We start from the raw sequence: 21,705 nt of genomic DNA, 5'->3' as shown, positions 1-21,705 counted from the left end.
TCTACAACAACACCTTTGTCGCTCCCATCGTATCTATTCCTTCCTTCCTATATCTTCGGTTTCACTCAACTCCACTCTACTGTCCTTGTATGATATCTGTTTACCTCCCTCACACCCTTCGCTTCCGATCTGATAATCGCCAAGGAAGATGAACGGTGCAGGGAGACAGGGGCTGAGATCTGGTGCGGCCGGTGTGCACCACCAGCGCCAGTACTCAGATAACTTCCTCGATGGCTCTTCCAACGGCAACAGGTGGCTCCAATCGGCTGGCCTCCAACACCTTCAATCCTCCACCAATCAACTTCCTCCGCTTCAGGTGATTTCATTTTCTTCTCTCTCTCTCTCTGTTTCCGTTCCGCTACCGATCTTCTGTTCGACCGTTGGGCGTAAGTGTTTTGGTCCGATTTCATGAGATTTGTTTCGTTTTCGGAATGCGAGCAGGACTATAATTTATACGGCGGCGGAGGAGCGCAGGGAGGAAGAATGTACCGGAACGCGCAGAGGAGCTTTAACGGAGGGACTGAGTATTATGTGGAGCCTTCCACTCCTCCCGGTGGTTACCGTGCTTCGATGCAGAAAAAGAACGGCGATGATTTGTCTGGTGATTTCAGCCCCGGCTTGTTGGATCTGCATTCGTTCGATACCGAGCTTCTCCCTCCCGAGGTCATTACTGTATACAGCGGATGAACTTTCATTTGATTTCTGTGCTTTGTTGTTAAGTTGTCATGCGTCTTGTGTATAACGGTCACATTGCATCTTTTGAAAGGTTACGGATATTACAAAATTCTATTTCGTTGACTCTCTAACCCTTGAAAGTGTCTCTTTATACTATGCAAAATTTGTGTTCTTGTGAGATATTGTTATGCCAGTCTCAGCAGATCATTAACTCTGAACTTTTTTTCTTTTTTAATTTATTATTCATCCGTTTTCATATATCCTGAGGATATATAGCATTTCCTCAATCTTGATTGTATGATGATATGATAATTTATTTTAATTGCATTCTTAATCTGATCATATGATGCAAATTGTAAGTAGAGACACATGAAAGGTAGCTTAAGCTTGCTTATACTTTGCCTTTCCCTCTAGATGCCAGCCTCCAATGCATATGATGGAAACTCCCTGTATCAACCTGGCCGAGGAAGAAGCTTTGATGACTCTGAACCTTACATGTTGAGCAAACAGACTGGAAGAGCTCGTGCTCCTGAAAACATATTGAAGAGTTTTCCTGCAGAAAAGGAGAAATCTAATTCTGTGGCAAAGATCAAAGTTGTGGTATGTTCTTTTGCATATCTAATTTACCAGTCATGTTTCACTTTTATTTTAAATGTCTTTTTGCTGACTTTTTTTATAGTAATTTGGACTCTCTTTTTTTCTTTTCTTTAAGTTTGCATTGGCACAATTCCAGCTTTGGATGCATTGAACATCATATAAATTTCATTGAATTATCAGACAATGGATATTAAAATTTTGTTCAATTGTAAGGAAGAGAACACTGCTTTCAATTTTCTTCTAATATCTGCATGTTATTTTTTAATGCAGGTTCGTAAAAGACCAATGAATAAGAAAGAATTAGCAAAAAATGAGGAAGACATTATAGAAACATATTCCAATTCTTTAACCGTGCACGAGACTAAACTAAAGGTGAGTAAAAGCCAACATTGATTAATGGTTCCAATGTCGCATGCAGTATACTCGTCCTTGTTGCTGAAACTGATGTTTTATGTACTATATTTAGTATTACGCTGGCCATGTAACTATATTTCTAAATTTTTCTCTTGGTGAATATAATATAAAACAGAAAAAGACAGGTAATATGTGGATTGTAGTTATCTATATGTTTTAAATATTACATACTCATTCTGGAGATCGAACTGAACCAAAATATTTTATCCATTAATTTCCTGACTATCACTTCTTGTGGTATGATTATCTATAATGGATGTTTTATATTTACACATTTTAAAATTATACGCTTTACAGGTGGACTTAACTCAGTATGTAGAAAAGCATGAATTTGTTTTTGATGCTGTTTTGAATGAAGAGGTTACAAATGATGAGGTAAATATTGTGTACATGAAAGTTCAGCGGAAGGCTGACACCAGGTTTTATATCCTTATGTAACTTTGTTTAAATTCTTTTTTATAGGTGTATCGTGAAACAGTAGAGCCTATAGTTCCAATAATCTTTGAACGCACTAAGGCAACATGCTTTGCATATGGACAAACAGGTGATGACACCCTCTGAATTTTGATTTTGTTGCTATTGCATTTTGCCTGAAGACATGCTGATTTTATGCCAAGTTGTAAAGTGATATTTCCGCTTTACATCATACATCTCTTTGGGATTTCCATGTTTCTTTTCAGTCTCTAAAATTGTTTTGAGGCTTAGTTGTTGACCAAAAATCAAAAAGTTTAGGCTGACAACTTAACTTCAATGATTTGTATTATGAGTGGGCTTCTAAATAGCATTTCTGTTCTTCTAGGAAGCGGAAAAACTTACACTATGAAGCCACTGCCACTTAAAGCATCAAGGGACATCCTTAGATTGATGCATCATACTTACAGAAACCAGGGATTTCAATTGTTTGTGAGCTTCTTTGAAATATATGGTGGCAAACTTTTTGATCTTCTTAATGATCGAAAGTAAGTAAAAATAACTTCTTTTTTGCACCTGTAATCTGTGTTCTCGAGAATTAAAGTTGTACTTGTGCAGAAAACTTTGCATGAGGGAGGATGGTAAGCAGCAAGTTTGCATTGTGGGTTTGCAAGAGTACCGAGTATCAGATGTGGAGAACATCAAAGAACTGATTGAGAAAGGAAATTCCACTAGAAGTACAGGCACCACTGGTGCAAACGAGGAATCGTCACGGTCACATGCAATACTTCAACTTGCTATCAAGAGGTCTGTTGATGGAAATGAATCCAAACCTCCCCGTTTGGTTGGCAAGCTCTCCTTCATAGATCTTGCTGGAAGTGAGCGTGGAGCAGACACCACAGATAATGACAAACAGACAAGGTTGATTAAGCTTGAATTATTTAATATGGATCTGTCTTGTCAAATTAAGGAATATAAATTAAGATTAGATTAGATTCCAAATTTGGGTATAATTATTATTGAAGCTGTCTCAGAATTTGATTCTATTCTGAATTGTTTGCATCCCTATGACATTCTCAGGTTAGTCTAATGTATTTTTGTTGTTGCGTCATTTGTGTACAACCATATGATTCAGAATAGAAGGCGCTGAAATCAATAAGAGCTTACTTGCGCTAAAGGAATGTATAAGAGCTCTTGATAATGACCAAGGACACATCCCTTTCAGAGGCAGTAAACTGACTGAAGTTTTGAGGGATTCATTTGTTGGCAACTCCCGCACAGTTATGATTTCATGCATATCACCAAGCACTGGTTCATGCGAACATACGCTGAATACATTAAGATATGCTGACAGGTAACGTGAATTTTCTGATAGGTGTAGTTCTGTATGGCCCACTCCTTCCAAACCACCAGCATCATTCCTCAGTCAAACACAACATACCCACCCATGTGCTAACCTAAAAATAATATTTTGCTGTTACAAACCAGGGTGAAAAGCTTGTCGAAAGGGAACAATACAAAGAAAGATGCTGTATCATCAAATTTCAACCTTAAAGAATCAAGCGCGGTTCCTTTATCTTCCATTACTGGATCAGCCTATGAGGATCGCACAACTGATGGATGGCCAGATGAAAATGAAGGGGATGATTTTAGTCCCCCTGAAGAGTATTACGAGCAGGTGAAACCATCTTTGAAGAAAAATGTAAAGATGGAGTCATATGCTACAACTGATGACAAATTGAAGAAACCCAGTGGTCTGATGAAGTGGAAAGACCTCCCAAAAGTTGAGGCTCAAACCACACACGATGAGGATGATTTAAATGCCCTCTTACAGGTAAGTTGATGGCTACTGAGATAACGGGTATATTACAAAAGTAATGGCTGATCTTTATTTAATGCGTGTCTTTATTTCAGGAAGAAGAGGACCTAGTAAATGCTCACCGGACACAAGTAGAGGAGACTATGAATATTGTTAGAGAGGTACTAAATTGTCGTTGTTGTTGTATCTTTACATTTATTCTTAGGAATTTGAGTGATGTTTCTTAAGATTATTGAATACGACTACAGTAGTGAGTACTTAACTTTTTTTTTATGAATATCATCTCAGGAATTTTGTGCGTGTTTTCATCAAGAACATTGATATATTCACACCAAACTTAAAATTTATTGAATCTCTTACTGAATACTGCCTATGGTGTTATTCATTCTAGGAATAATTATATGAATAGATCCTATAATCGAGAAATACGAATTCTATTTCTCATTCATATTTTTATCTGCACATGGCATGCAGGAGATGAACCTCTTGGTTGAAGCAGATCAACCAGGGAATCAACTGGATGATTATATAACAAGACTAAATGCCATTCTTTCTCAGAAGGCAGCTGGCATCCTGCAGTTGCAAACCCGTTTAGCTCATTTTCAGAAACGTTTAAAGGAGCACAATGTTTTGGTTTCATCTACTACCGGTTACTGATATAAATTTAAAACAGACTCCCTTGTTAGAATGTTTTATTTCGGTGATCGGAATCATGCATTTCTGTGATTCAGGTGGAGATTATGTGAGGTCTGGGATATGACGTGATCTTCTTACTAGTTGATTCATCATTGTTTTGCCTATTCTCCTCAGGAAAAGAAACTGGGGTTTGGAGTCTTCATTTTTCTATTTACCAAGAATGTAGACTTGTATTGGTTTTACATGCCTCTATGAAGGCAATGTATCTGTGTATAAAGCTCTCATTCGTGTCAGAAATATAATATAAAACCATTTACTTGTTTTCATTTATTAACTTAAGCTTTTGGAATTATAATAAATTATGTATCTTCCCCCGCCTCCATCTTTTAACAAAAATAGGTCAATTTTACTCGGCAAATGAAAATATAAAATTCAGAGGGTATATGAGAAATATGAAATCCAGAGCAATTTCAGTTTTATGAATATTTAATCTAATTACAGATTGGTTATGATTGATCAATGGACCATTAATATTTTCTTTACCTTAAGGCTTTGTTCACTTGAGTGGATTTGAGGGAGAGTAATTGAGGGGATTTGAGAAGATTTGAAAATAAATTTTTTTGTTTATTATTTGAGTGAATTTGGAGGTAAATGAGATTGGATTTGAAAGTAAATTTTTTTAATCTGTCACGTAAATCAAATTCTACACTAATTCTCACAAACTTTACTTCCAAATTCATTCTCACTTACCTCCAAATTGACTCAAATAAACAACAAAAAAAATTATTTTTAAATCCTCTCAAATCCCCTCAATTACTCTCCCTCAAATCCACTCAAGTAAACAAGGCCTAAAAGATTTTTTGCGAATATTGTTTTAATTCATGTAAGAAATCGGAGTTTATATACCTTAAGGGTGTGTTCACATTATTTGTGGGAGATGATTTGCGGGAGAGTTATTGAATCGATTTGAGGGTAATATTTTTGTTGTTTTTCTGAGTGGATTTGTGGGCAATTGAGAGTGGATTTGGAAGTAAAGTCTGTGAGAATTAGTGTAGAATTTGATTAATGTAACAGATAAAAAAATTTGTTTAATTGGTAAAAATTGAAGATTACCAAAATGTCCCTAGTTATTAAAGTAATATAAAATGATAATTGTTAATGTTATATTTAATTGTAAAAATGTTTATAAAGAGTAAAAAATTAACATTAATTATTAAAATTAATTTTAATATTAAAAAAAATATATTTTAGTAAAATGAATTTATTTTTAATTGTAAAAATTTTTATAAAGAAAAAATATTAAAATTAATTTTAAAAGTTTATAATTTAGTAAAATGAAATAAGAGAACAAAATTGATGAGCATAGGAGAAGGCGATGCTTGCTCTACAGGAGAAAAAAGAATAATGATTCAGTAATGAATTACAGAGACATTAAAGCCATCTCAACCAAGTAACATGCTTCAAATGATAAAACTGGAAAAAATATCTACAAGTTGAAATGATAGAAATGAATATATTAAAAAACAATACGAAAATGAAAGTCCAATGATGAGATTCACACATTGAAACCGAATAAATGGCTTGGGAGACTTCTGCATAATGGAGGAACTGAATATAGGGACATTGGAACCGAATATGAGTTACTTTGTTTTTGTTCAGAAGCTTGGAATCGAATACATGCATTTTTGGAACCGAATACGTGAGTTAAATTTCATTTTTCTTCCTCTTCTTAGTTTCAAACACTCGAATAACTTTAATATTATCGTGGACGAGATGGATAAAATCAGGTATCTCGCAAATCAGTGCAATTCGATCTTTGCAAATCAACCCAAACGAACAGAAATAATCTCTCAAATTATAAATAGTGTTTTCCTAACCTAAAAGAATTGTTGCGATATTGTTTTACTTCTTCTTTAGTCTTTTTTCAAATAAAATTACAGTTATGCTATGACCGTCAGTATAAATGCGAGCTGCCAAAGATTCTGAATTTTCCAGCGCGACTCATCGATGTCATGAAAGGAGTGATGTAATAACTACAGTACAGTTGAAGAATTAATGTGACAGAAATCATGGATAAAAACAATGGAAAAAAAGTGGCAAAGATCTATAGATGACCATATAGAAGAATGTGACCTATAATGATGTAGATACTTGTTAACACGACTGGTCATAACTTTAATAAGTTGTCTCCAGACATTGAAAAGAGAGTATAGTTAGAATCCACTACTAGGCTTTAATTTTTCAATTTAGTTTGGTCTAGTTTGAACTTGAAACTTGATTTGATGTCTTTTAAACAATTATATTCTAAAAAGAGAAAATTATCAGCTATTAAATATATATAGAAAGTAGTTAGAAGTGGGAAAATGCTATATCTTGTATCTACGAATAAAGTTTTACTGAAGTTAAAGAGTACCAAATATTTCATTAACAAATTAGTACAAATTGAATGCGAGACCAATCATTCTCATGCATCCCTTGATCATTCGAAAAACAACTGCCAATTTTCATGGAAACTGGCTTAAAAAATTCATGTCTGTAAATCCTATCCCTCGTTTTATCTGCCATTCCTTTCACCTAATCTTGCTATCCCTCGCCTATGTTTAGAAATGAGTGGGGAAAAGAGTCCAATGAATCTTATAATCACGCTTAAATGACATCTTTTCGATGTGAGACAAACATTTTGAAACCAGACATGTTCTAATTCGTTCTTTCCCCACCATGTATCTGCAAGACTCCAACTTGTGTTTCACGGACAGTAGCCCACCCAAAACCCATACTAAAGATGCCAACTTTGATCTCCTCCTTCAATTTTCAAGAACTGCAGCACCGATTTCAAAAATCACTGTGTTTTCTCTTTCATTCAAGTTGGTTTATAAGAGTTTTCCCCTTAAACAGAAAATGGGACGCATCTTGTCTTATTCAATAACAAGACAAAATTTGAAAGTCTACTAAGATGACAGCATCTCTTTGAGAAAGAGACTGTATTCCTATAAAGTTCTGAGATTGAGAAATTTGACGAACTGGGCTAGAAATTCTCACCAAATAATTCATTTTTATTGTGTACAAAATAGATTCAATTGAAGATTGAAACGACCAGAATGTAAAAAAGAAAAAGAGAAGTATAAATAGCGGGAATTCACTCCAAGCAAATTCAAATAGCTCTGAGCACACTGGGAGAAGGAAAACCAGAGACACAAAATGGCAAAACAAAAGAGTTTTCAATTTCATATACACTACAACATTCTCTGCGTAAAGATTAACTTATCTACAACCTGATCGAGCCAAGTCTTCCCTTTGACTTGGAGCGTTTGACGCTGATAGAGGACTCTTGAACTGAGAATTCAGTGTGCATGTCATTGAAGAACTTGTCCACAATATCCAAATAAACAGGACTTTTGAGGCGTGAGTAGTAGTGAAGTGCCTCTTCTATGTCTAGCACGTGCTCAACATCACCCGTATTCATCATCTCCAATTCCTTCATCTTTTGCGCCAAGTCATAAACACCCTCTTTCTTTCCCAGTTCACAGCTCCCTTTGCTTTTCTTCTCTTCCACTTCTCCAACTTCACCAACGCTCTTTTCTGAGCTTTCTTCCGTCAAGCTTTCAGCTTTTGCAGCATCTTCCCTTTCCTCTCTCGACCTGCTCATGCTGCTGTTGTCGGCACCCCTCTTTATTCTGTTCAGATCAGACTGCAGCATGTCATAAAACTCATTGTAGAATTGATCACTCGTGTAAGTTGTGGCATTGCCACTGCGACCAAGGAATGGATTGAAGGAGAGCGATCTGGGTAGTTTTTGGTACCCTCCAAAGATGACAGACTTGAAACTACGGAGGGTTTTGTGAAGTATAACCTTGGTCTTGCGAAAGGTTTCTCTAAGCAGCATTTGTGAAAAGGCAAGGTTTTTCTCTCTCCCGGTTGAAGTGTTCTAGAGCAGATGCAGTGTTTATCTGCTCTACCTCTCGTGTGTTCTACAATTTTGTCTTACTCATGTTCGCATTTAAAGAGACGTGGAGCAGATGAAGCAGATGGTAACTATTTCCAAAGTTTACTAAAAGAGAAATACAATTGTACTGTAAAGTGCTGTATTTCGTTTGATTTCAGTACCTTTTTTTTTCTTTTTTTCTAAGGCATGCTCTCTCTCTTTCAAAATTTCTTTCATTCTATATGAAAATGAATGAAAGTGCAAAATGGAGACTTTAGTATCTAAACTGTTACTAATATTATGTTGATTTTGACTTCGTGGTGTTTAAAGTGTAGTGTCATTGATTAAGATGCAAAGCTAAAGGTGGTGGGTGGCTAAAAGATTAAAACAAGTATCAAATTCTTAGAGCCAAATTTGAATGAAACCTTAGACCCCTAAATCAAATGGTATACATGATTCTTGCAGTGGTTAACTTTAAGCATACGAATTTGTTTTAGGAACTGCAATAAGAGCAATTACTTAATACGCAATCATTAACAAAAAAGTTCAGTATGGATGATTGAGATGAATTAGTGGTACTCTTGGTTATATAGTAAAGCCAGCTATAATTGCCAACCGTCCCTAATCAGGGCTTGTGAAGGAGAAAAAAACCTTCTTTATCTGATAGAAAGACATGCATGGTCCCCAATCTAATGTCAGGTTGGCACTGAGAAATGAAAAGTGAAAAAAAAAATAAAAAAATGATGAATCTGATATAAAGATAAGATGAGGTCACTGTCGAACACTTGCAAGAGTTTAAGTCCTCCACCCACCTCTGTCCTGAATTCTAAGGTTAAATTAAGTGATTGCACTTGCAAAAGAAAGTGGCACATGATTGTTTCTTTCTTCAAGAACTCGTGCCCTGCAACGAAAGCTACTGAACTCTGGCAATTCACATAGCCTGTATAGAAGCAGGCAAGAACACCGATTGTATGTTGCTGAAACTGTGTTTTTCATTCATGACGATGCAGCTGCTGATTTTTGGTACACCAGATATCTTAAATGATCCATATATAAGGAATTATCTGGGTCTAAATTGATTTTATGTTCATGCAATCTTTGGTAACTTTTTTATATAGAAAACATTAAAACATAAATCAGGAATGATCAGATTCAAATTACTAAATTACAATAAAAGTTAATTTATTCTGAACACGCCTGTCTAAGTACATAAAAATGATCAAAAGAGAACCTTAAAACTTATGTCAGTAAATTTTTTGGTTCTCAGAAACCAGAATTTTGAGGGTTATGGTAAGACATTTTTTTAGGTAGGAATAACATTTATGCGTGGAGTGTTGAGATGATATTATTGTGGGTCCTACAGAATGGAGTATGCGGTTGAAAGTTCTATAAATTATCTGGAATATTAAAGAAAGAGAGTAATGGAGGGGACCATGCAGCCATGCACGTAAACCGAGGATGACTTTTATTCAAATTTTGGCGCTAACATCAGTTTCTTCTGTTGTTGTTGCATACTCACACCGACAACATATTTGTGAATCACCACTCGTTACTACTTATTTCTCACTTTCTAAAACCATTACAACTAAAACACTCTCAAAAAAGAAAATCACAAACAATTATCTCTATAACAACTTTGTGACGTATGATTATTCGGGACGGTCTTCATTAGTTAAATCATATTCATTTTAATGTTAGATCAATTTAAACAATGATTATGTAAATATTAATTAAAAGTTCATTTCAAAAATTTATTAATAAAATTTTAATTATTGGATCATCAAATTAAACTTATTTTTACATAAGAGTACATTCTCCAAACATCATCTAAATGATTCAGATAATTGATTCGACTTAATACTTGAATTTTAGAACAATTTTCATACTTTATATGATTTACACAGTTTAGATAGTTGACATATTAGCCCATACACTTCAATATCAATATCACAAACAAAATATTTTTAATGGTGCTCATAAATATTGTCATTAAAATCCTATTTTTTATATGATTGTTAAATTAGTTTTCCTCCAACTCATTCTATCCTTTATTTCTTCTAATAGTTGTTATTGTTTGATACTACAATCATTCTCTACACCCCAAAAGTTATACTTTGATATTTTGTGGCCTTTCTTTTTTTCAACCTTTTTGTACCACTCACACCATTACTTTCATAAATACTCCCTTGAAAAATAGAACATTCGATTGCATTATCCTTTTTGTCATGCCTAGATATGAAGCAAAATTGTGGCTATACTCTAAAAATATCAACAAAATCAAATTATTGTACAAAAGTTTTGTATGATCAAGTTAGACTTAAAGTTCACTTCTTAACACAATTATTCATATAAACAACATAATTCTAAAATGTTCAATTATTCAACAACTCATTAGCAACAAAATATCGTAAGCATGTAAACTCATTGCTACAACCCAAATTCACTTACAACTAAACTTAAAATTGGTTTCTCTTGCTTTCTATAAAAATTTGTGACTTTTTAGGAGACATGATGAAATAAAATACTGTAAAAGCTTATTGACTACCTCAAGAATCAAAACCTCAAATATTAACACGAAAACTCACATGCATCTAAAAGACCTCAAACCATGCATTAGGAAGAAAATTGAAAGTTTATGAAAAAAAAAATGCTAGACTAAGACAAAATTCCCAAAATTTTGTACATAATTAATAAATTTAAAATTAACATAAAAAACTAAACAATCACTTATCATTTATTTCACATATTAATTTTATTCATACATAAAACAACTTTATTCTGTTATCGTGTATGAAAATCAATGTAAAATATAATTTCCAACAAAAATGACATGTTGAATATTTCTTATGTGAAAGACAAAGTTCTAGTAAATTAAAATATAATCATCAAATGTCATTTGAAAATGATATTTTTAATAAATTTTATACATTAAAGATGAAATAGTTTATAATTTAATGTATGAACTAAACATATGTTTTTTAATAGTTTGGAGTCTAAAAATATATTTAACTCATCTATCTATCTATATATATATAATACAAATATATATAATGCATTATAGAATTTGGAATACATTTTCAAATTAACAATCTAAAATATATTTTCACATTTTAAAAAGTATTATCAATTGTATCATCCATCTGAAATAACTTTTGGATCTAATAAAATGTATTTAAGACTTTAACTAAAAAATATGTAACTCATTTCTATATTAAAATCAGTTTAAAAAATCTTTCCATATTTCATACTGTGAAATCTAAATGTATTTTCAAATTATACAACCCTAAATCTGACTCAGATAATTTATACCTTCTTAATATATTTATAAAGGTGCAAGAAGAAAGAACTCATTCGCATGGTGGTTTCGCATAAACAGATAAACAGGCTTGTTTTTTGGGAGGGTAAGGTCTCGACTTTATGGACTCTGGTCCTAACCCGAATGTCCTTACTATTTGGATCGGGTGTTGCTCCCTCCACCCCCACACATCTCTTCCTCCACCTCCCCTTTACTATTTTGCCCCTTCCTCCACCTTTCCTTTACTATTTTGCCCCTCAGTAAAATTTTATTTTTAAAATTGTTGTTTTTTAATTTTATTCATTTATAACATATTTCACTGATAACCTACGTAGTTTCTTGTATGAGTAAAATATTTTTCTACAAAGCTTAGCTTGGTGATCGTGAAAAGAATTATCAAACAATCTTCTTCTTGTTCTCGGTGCAGTACGTGGTGCAGTGCGTTTATGGTGTAGTGTCCTTGTCGTGGTTCCTCTCCAGGTACGTAGTCATAATCCTTCCAATAATCCTAAACCCTAAATCCTTCCCATACTTCCAATAATCCTTTTAATATCCAAGCCTATAATCCTTGCATGAGCCGCAAAACGTAGTAAAATAAAAACGAAACGTAAAAGGAACACTGCCTATGGACGGATGACATCCTTCAACGGATGTCAACATCCGTTTAAGGCAAAACGGATGTCGACATCCGTTTAAGGCAAAACGAATGTCGACATCCGTTTAAGGCAAAACAGATGTCGACATCCGTTTTGCCTTCAACGGATGTTGACATCCGTTGAAGGATGTCATCCGTCCAGAGGCAGTGTTCCTTTTACGTTTCGTTTTTATTTTATTTGTTTATTTTATTTACAGTAATTTATATTTAAATTTATAATTTTAAATGTTATATATGGTTAGTTTTTAAACGTAATAATTTTGTTAAAATATGAATTTGTTAAAATATGAATTTGTTATAGGTGGAGAAGAAGCTTAACGGAAGAGAGAAAGGTAAACGAAAATGGAAGAGAGGAAGAGGTGCAGAGGGAAGTAAATCAGAAGTTTTAAATAAATTAAAATATTAAAATAATAAAAATAAAAAATTTTAACTTTTGAGGATATAATTGTCATTTTAGAAGGATATAATTGGCATTTTAGAAAATTGGGGAGGTGGAGGAAGAGACGTGTGGGGGTGGAGGGAGTAACACCCATTTGGATCTTACAGTTTTAAATTCTAAAAAAAAAATAGGCTTTTACTTCCTGCAACCCATAAATTTCTTGGCACATCCCATCAAATTTTCAAATAAAAAATTATCATTTTACCTTCTGAAAAAGACTTTGTAGAATATAAATAATCAGTGGGGGCAGTGCTCTAGTCTTTTCCTGTTATTGTGGCGTTGCAGTAAGAAATCGATGGGTGCAGGAAGCAACTGCCGAAAAGATAACGGTCTTGGTCAAATTTCTACACATGCATATAAAGTTCATCTTTGACTATAATAATACAAGATATTATCGTAATAAAAAAATGTTATTAGTATCTATTGAAATTGATATTTCATCCATCTCGTTCCACAATAGACAGATTTATGTTATATCTTTAAGTTATTTGTCAATAACTTTAAATCAAATGCCAATAATTAAAAATAATATTTTATGTGAATATAAACTATTTATAATTAATTTATGTAAGTTTTAAGATGAATAATTATTATACAGCTTAATCACCTTAAGATAAATAAATAATTTTAATGTGATCCGTTAACTTGTGTCAAGTAAAAAAATCATTAATATTAATTTTTTAAAAATTGAAAAATGGATGTTTAAGTAGTGGGATGGGATGATAGAATTACATAATTGTATATCTTATTGAAAACTTTGATTGGCCGATGCCAGATATCATAATCCAATTAAGTGACATGAATTCAATAATGAACTAATAAATCAAACAATAAAGTAAAGTTGCTTTTCATTATGTGATCTTAGCCATTTAAAATGTTTTATTTTATTCTATTAAAAATTCTGTAAAGTAATGTTTAAAAGCTATGATTGGAGAAATTAGATTCAATGAATATTCCCTAACAATGGTCTCATTTTTGCAGCAAAGCACGAGGGATTATAAGAATATTATTGCGGGGAGGAGACTTCCAAGTCAAACATCCAAAGGGAAGAAGCTTTCTACGATTGGGCCCTGGGTCATGGTAATGGGCCATGCATCCAATCCAATGTGTAACTTGGCCCACTGCTATATTTATTTAAAAAAGCCAATCTGAACAAAACATGCAGCTATTTTTAAACTTTTCACGCTTTTACAAATAAATTTAAATATTAAAAGACGTATTATTATATAAAAAGCAAGAGAAATTTTTTTTTAAAAAATATTTCTTATTTTTTATTGTTAAAAAGAAGTCGGCATAGATACTTTTATTTTTATTTTACGTAAATGAATATTTGCCACGAGATAAATTAGCATAAAAAACATTGGTAGTTGTAGAGGTGTGAAATGTGGCGTGCATCACGTGCTGTCGGTCTACTGTACTGCATCTACTGTACCACTATCTTGCCGCTTTTCCTCCTTTTCTCTCCATCATAAGTTTTCCTACTTTTCTCCCATCTACATATCAGCTTATTTATCATTAAATTTTACATTTTTCTTAAAAAAAAAATCAATCAGTTAATAAAAAATAATATGCAATTTGATTTTATATTTTAACAAAAAGACAGACAAGAAAAATCAAGTGACGAATGCATAAGATTATATATTTTTCTTTCAACTTTCGATAAGTGAGTGTGTATGATAACGCAATTCTCTTATATAAAAATGTTTGTTATGAGTTGCTATCATTTAACAAAAATAATTTTTTTTATGTTATACTTAAAATTTGTATATATGAGATTTTTTTTGTTTTATTAAAAATAATTAAGTTATAATATCTTTTATGAGTTTTTTTATTTAATTTAGGATAATTTAACACACTGAAATTATCAATATGGTGTAAATTAAAAGAAAAATACAACTTAAGATAAATAATACAAACACGACACGATTTTAATAAAAAAAAATATGTCAACATGACACCATTTCATTATAAATAAGTTCGGTCAACATGATACGATTTTATCTTTATTACAGTGAAATAATATCGTGTTGATACGGATTTTTGGTACTGAAATTGTGCATAACTTATGTTAAATTATAATATTTTTTTAAAACACACTGAATTAATGATTTGAATGTTAAATTTCTCCTAATGGTTAAAAGAAAACCATTTTTTATGTGTTAAATTTATATTGTCTACGTATAAAATATTTATTTATTAATGTTTTGACAATTGCACGAAATGTGAGCACCTACTCCGATAAATAAGGCGTGTTTGGGTGAATGGTGGACATTTATGTTTATTTATTTTGGATAGATGCAAATTGAATTGTGGGACGATAGGGACGTTTGAGCAACTTTAATATTGCTTGTAAGTTTAGGTCCATTGCAGGGATATATAAAAGCAGAAGAATATGCAATGAGCTTCCATAATAACTAACTACTTTGTATCTAACCCTCATCCACTCAACTTTTTTCCTAAGCTCATAACAAACAAAATAAGTCTCACCATTAAGAAGATTGTACAAAAGTACATAGCAGAATAGAAGAGTAGATTTATCAGAAATATATATCATGAGATCTGAATTTAATAATTTCACTTTATTTTCTATTCAAAATCTTAAAATAATAAACTAATAAATTTTCACTTTGTACTGTATTTTATTTTTATTTAACGTGAAATTTATACTCATATTTCAATTTTCAACCATGATAAATTTTGATATATAAATCAACATAATTCTGATAATGGAAGATCGGTATCACTTATTATTTAAAATTTTAACATAATAAATTAATAAAATTTTACTTTTACGTAATATTTAACTTTTTATTTTTATTCAATATGAGATTTAGATTCATTTTTGTTTCAAACGTAGGGCTGAGTAATTTCACATAACACATTCACTAGTACAGTGAGGAGAAATGACAGCAGTTGTTTTTTCTTATAGGCAGCGATTCTGACATATTCATGCGAAGCAAAATTAATTGTTTTTGGATAATTGTCAGAGCTACTCCTATGTTTTGCTTAAGTCAATAATTAATCCAGACAAATCATAGTAAAATTTTAAATTCATAATTAATGCAATCACCTACCTCTTATCTTTAACCTCTATTTATAAATCTTAAGATTAGTAAAATCACAATCTGAGTCAATTACTCACTAATTAATACTTACTTTTAATCTTAATTTGCAATGTCTATTAAGAAGTATTTTGTTACTAGAACTATCCGTTCGACTTCTAACCATATCCAACTAAATAACTTTTTTTTGTCTCACCCAAATTTGAGAATTTAAACATATGTGATTGACTCTTTCTTTAGTGGTGCAACTTCCTGGTCATACATAACAACTTGTAATTTTAATTACAAGATTTATGAATCAAATTGAATTATTTGTGAATGAAATGTGAAATTTTGTTCCTTTTAGCACTTAACTATTGTTGGTCCATTGAGAAAACCATTTTTACACTCTACAATTTTATAAGTGAAAAAAAAGACAGGAAGCAAGCAAGCAAATGAAAAGTTGAAGAATTCAATCCAAACACATCCCACGTGCACGGCACTTCAGCTCAACTTAAAGTATGAAATATAAACAGTCAATTAAAAGTACACTGTCTTGTCTTTCTAACAGTGGAGTGAGTTAATCCTCACTCGTCTCATTCTCGATTATCACAAACACTCTTATTATATACACAATTCATCGCTGTTCTGTTGACGGAAACGAGACAACATTACTTAGAAATCAATTCCATCCAAATAAAAAGAATAATATCGTTTTTAATTTTAAATCTTAAAATAATAAATTTATAAGATCTGTAATTTAAAATATTTTTTCTGAATAAAAGTATTTTCAAGTATCCTTTTTATATTATCCTTCATTTTAACGTACAACTCTTATTATGAATGCTTTTATACAAAATTCATATTATACTCGTATGAAAATAACTTGTGAGTTTTATACATCACTTTTTTCTTTAACTGCCAAAACGTTTTCCTTAAGTTTAGTAGTAGGGCTTGTAAGAGAGAGGAACCTGTTTGGAAGTTTCACATTTAAATATTTAATTAGAAATGTTTTACACATAAAAATGTATTCAGTGAGAGATTTCTACCACATACAAGTGAGAGGAATAAATAAGAATGATACAATTTTATAACAAATTATTGACATTAAATATACCTGTTTTTTTTTAAGTTTTTTTTTTCCTTGTAAAAAAATACATAAAGGTTCAGTTCATCTTCTGCACCACAAAAATAACGAACACTGTCTAATGAATTGTGACCACAAAATGAACCACTACTATTGTTATATAGCATTATATTGGGGTCACATACAAATAATACACACAATAGTATATTCTTTTAAAAAAATATAATATGTCAAATTGTTTACTTGACTAAGTTTTTTCAACGAATATACATACACGATGAGATAACGAATTTAAAATAAATTTTTGTCAAGCCACTTCTATTTTTTTTTAAGTTAAAAAATTAGCAAATAAATGTTATTTTATTTTAACCAATCCTTTTGAAGTCTTATTTGTCTACAAAAAATTATAAGATGTAAATTTTAAAGAAATAATTTTAAATCTAATTTAATCTCACAAAATTATGTTTATATATATATATATATATATATATATATATATATATATATATTATGCGAGATTAAATATATGGTATGATCGCAATGTAAAATAATATATCTAATCAATACAAATTTAATTAACAGTTCCTATATCATGTAAGTAAATTTTAAAGTCAATTCAATCTAGTTTATAGGTAAAGTTTATATATTTTAAATTAACTAATTGACGTGAATTTTTAATAGAAATTAATCATTAAATATAAATTGAGATATGTTATGAAAGAAGTAAAATGATATTTTAAATCAATAATTATATCTAACGAATTTTTCCGTGTTTATTAATTGTTGTGCATCTACAGAGAGCAAACAGTGACAGATTCTAAACTTTTAGGTGACTGTACTACGATACACGCGTATCAGACAAAATTCGAATTACCCACTTACAGAAACACGTGAAATCGATTTCTATGACTAATTAAACCGATTTAATTATTTTAACAAATCTACGATACTCAGATACTGAGATTCATACTCCTAACCACTACGATTCTCATAAAAAATTGACAAATGAATATACTCTTTCCCCACATGTTCCCAAAGGGTAAGTCATCTATTGTCTGCCACATTCTTTCTTTATATTGTCAAATAATTAACTTTTCAAATCAGTATACTTATACAGTATTTATATAGTATTTATATACTGACACCGTACCAATAATTGGATAAATAATACCTAATTATGTCACATACTACTAATTTAATATTTTTAACATATCTATTGAAAATTACTATAAAATTTTAAGTATTTGAATGACAGATTAAAAAAATAGGAGATGTAAAGATGAAAGTAAACGAGAAAATGACCATATCTTTTAATAATCTGTGGAATATAAAATTTGTTTTTGAAAAGAAAGAATTAATGGTAAGCATTTAATTGTAAATGTTAACTCTATATTTATTTTAATACCATCTACGTGTTATTATGTGATTGATCCATATTAATATTTATGATTATTATTATTAATTATAAAGTAATTTTAGACTAATCACATAATGATACGTAAATGATATTAAAATATTGTTAAAAAAATATTATTAAAGTATCATTATTCACTTTCAACTGTGAGAATGATATAATTCAAATATTTCTTTTTCCAATAAATATTTTTTTAATGGTAAAAAATAGCTTGAAACTTCGCTTTCTGGCTTTTAAGGTGTTCCGTTCCACGCGGGTCATATAACATGTTTTTCTTTTCTTTTCCATTTTTACGTTGTGTAACGACTTCGTTATCTTATTCACACACGTTCGAAGTGATTTTTATTAATTTAAATAAATATATTTTGAATAAAAAATTGTTATATTACCTCACTATTATTAATTATAGCAATTAAAAAGTTATCGATTGTAGTACTTATGTAAATACAAATTATTCAATATATTTTTAATAATAGGAAAAAGTACTTATCACCTTCATGCGACCGACACTGTCATTTATATAAACTTCACATATTTAAACAAATAAAAAACAATGAATTGAAAAGATATAAAATTTTTGAAACTATAAAAAGTTGTGCCGATAAATATATTCAAATTCATTAGTTTCATACATTATTTATATTTTATTATTTTAAATAAGAGAAAATTGGATGTATAACTTATATCAATAAGTGCATGAGATTTAAAAAGAATAAAATTAATTATTGTTGTAGATACGGATTGGTCACACCATAAGGTATTGTTGGTTGGTGTAGGCGTTGTGTTATGAGATACTGCATTTATATATAATCGGTTAAGTCGCTCTACAAAAGCGTATAAGTCATTGGATCCAACATGCGCAGTTAATTTGTGGGCCAAAAACTCTCTTCAAATTAGATGCATAAAGAAAAAAAAAACACTTTATTACAAAAAGAAAATGTGAATATATTAAGAAGTTAAAATTTAAAGAAAAATAATTAAATTAATAATTTCAAATATGAAAACGTCTTTCGTTTTTTGCATCAAACGTGTTTATAGACTTAAGAACTCAGTATTTAATAAAATGTTATTTTTTAGGATAAATATTTTATTTGTGTTTAATTTTGCAATAATGTCAAATTCAGTGCTAATATTTTTTTCATTATCGTCACAATAAAAATCATTTAAATATATCTTTTGAATTATTTGTTACTAAAATTAAACTTGATATTTTCACTAATTTATGATTAAAAAGTACATATAAGTATAAAGGTTTGTTTAGTCATAGGTTTAACGATTAATCTTCATATGAATTTATGAATTAATCACTATCAAGAATGGACGATTAGAAAAGTAAACCGTTTGGTCCAGAATTAAAACAATTAACCTTAATACTAACTAACACAGAAGTAAAATATGATTAACTGAGTTGTCTTTGGTATTGAAATCTCTTCTACAAATACATTTGAATGGTTTAAACAAACAGTTATGAGATAACTTAAATTTCATGATAACTTTCAAACCTTAGATAACTTTTTTTTGAAATTGAACTAAGCACCTTAACCTACACTCCAAAAGAGTACAAAATATTAATATTGAATAATGAAATATTTATTAATTGTAGCAAATTAAATTTTTATTTTATTACATAAAATTGAATAACTGTGGGCATAAATTGTTGTAAGATTCGGTACGTGAATTAATTTTCAAAGAAAACATCATCTAATTTTTCATAGTTTTAACATTGAAATAATTTACTTCCAGATTGTACTTTACGCCAATCATTTACAAAGTTCCAGTTTCCTCTATAAGTAAAAGGGAAAGAACCTTAAAAAATTTCAAACTTAATTGTTCTAAGTAAGAAATAAGCTGTATACACTAACTAAGTAAAAAATTTCAAACTTAATTGTTCTAAGTAAGAAACTTAGTTGGAAAATTTCATTTTAGATTTTTTATCTTACTTCTTATCATTCTCCATCTATCTCTTCGTCTTAATTTTTACATATACACTAACTAGCTACATATAAAATTATATTACCATATCAATTATATTTAAAAAGTATTAAATAAAAAATATACTTTTTTGGATCAAGCAAACCCCTTTTGTTAATTTTCAACTTTCTTTTTTCCGTTTGTGTTTCTTCCCATCTTACAAAACGAGTATAATCTATATTCTCACAAACTCGGAGCTGAGTTAATTATATGTGTTATATATTTATTATAAATTTAAATATAATTTGAAAGTATATTAAATAGAATCGAGTCTATAAATGATATACAAGAAAACAAATATTGATAGAGATTAAGTTTTAAAGTTTTATGTTTAAAGAGCTGTCAGTTTTTTTTTTTATAGAAACAAATCATATTTAGGTAGGATATCTCTATTTGATAAAAAATCGTAATAAAATTTAATTCATACTTCCAAAAGAATCTTTAAAAATCTAAATATAAATTAAAAATCACACGTTAAACACAAATAAAGAAACTCAGTAAAGTTTTATATTATAAATATGTAAGATTTCTTGTATGAACAATTCAAACATTAAAAAATATGGTAGAAGTCTCTTGTTTAACATAATTAAAAAAAATTACAACAATATTAATAGAACTCATTCTATTTCATAATGACTTTTATAAGATAGTGTAAATGGTAGGAAAGTTCAACATATATATATTTTTCGTTTTGGACTAAGATTTTATGGATTTGTTTTTGGTATCAAACTTCTTACTAAATATCACTTCAAAAAGATCTCTTATCAATAAAAGTATTTTATGTGTATGTAAATTGATGTTGTATGTCTTATTTTATTCCTTTGGTTTGGTTGTAGCCATTATGTATTTGGTGATATTATAAGACTCAAGTTGCAAAAATGGAAGAAAAAGTCTTTAATCCAACTCATTCCTGACTCAGCATTTTAAGATATAACTTAAAACGGTGCCTACTTGAATATTCCATAAGTTCAGGTGGAACGGAAAGGAGAGAAAGAGAAAAATCAAAACGGAAAAAATGTAAAAAGAAATAATGAAAAGAAGAAGGACAAGTGGCAGACAAGTTTTTAATATAGTTGATAAGTGGTTGTTTTGGTTTGAAAAACACTAGTTTTGGTCAGAAAAAAGTTTAATTAGAAAGGTGAGGGTTTTATAAGGAGAACCGAGTTGTATTGTATGTGTATGAAATAACAAAAAAGAGAGTCAAAAGGTAGTATGAGAGGGAAAAACTTTATTAAATTTTGTTTTTAAATTTAAATTTAATGAATAATTAATTTGTTATAATCTATTTTCGAAAATGGTGATTCTTAATAAAAAGAAGATAAAAAAGAA

General features: G+C 30.3%; 2 protein-coding genes across 2 annotated transcripts; one reads left to right on the top strand and one right to left on the bottom strand.

The window, feature by feature from the left end:
* Positions 1-4,878, top strand: LOC124844500 (ATP binding microtubule motor family protein). The gene is made up of 12 exons (XM_047321451.2): positions 1-316; positions 442-663; positions 1,090-1,275; positions 1,543-1,644; positions 1,984-2,061; positions 2,149-2,230; positions 2,486-2,645; positions 2,716-3,018; positions 3,233-3,451; positions 3,586-3,931; positions 4,012-4,077; positions 4,391-4,878. Exons 1-12 carry the CDS (start codon positions 149-151, stop codon positions 4,571-4,573), a joined length of 2,115 nt encoding a protein of 704 aa, XP_047177407.2. The 5' UTR covers positions 1-148; the 3' UTR covers positions 4,574-4,878.
* Positions 4,879-7,573: 2,695 nt separating this feature from the next.
* LOC124844511 (LOW protein: ATP-dependent RNA helicase-like protein) lies at positions 7,574-8,696 on the bottom strand. Its single transcript, XM_047321462.2, has one exon. It carries the CDS (start codon positions 8,433-8,435, stop codon positions 7,818-7,820), a length of 618 nt encoding a protein of 205 aa, XP_047177418.1. The 5' UTR covers positions 8,436-8,696; the 3' UTR covers positions 7,574-7,817.
* Between the last annotated feature and the right edge of the window lie 13,009 nt (positions 8,697-21,705).

Source organism: Vigna umbellata, chromosome 6 (assembly GCF_029865625.1).
Source record: "Vigna umbellata cultivar VRB3 chromosome 6, Vumbellata_1.0, whole genome shotgun sequence".
Lineage (NCBI taxonomy): Eukaryota > Viridiplantae > Streptophyta > Magnoliopsida > Fabales > Fabaceae > Vigna > Vigna umbellata.
Note: the sequence above shows the minus strand (reverse complement) of the source record. Positions and strands in the feature narration are given on the sequence as shown.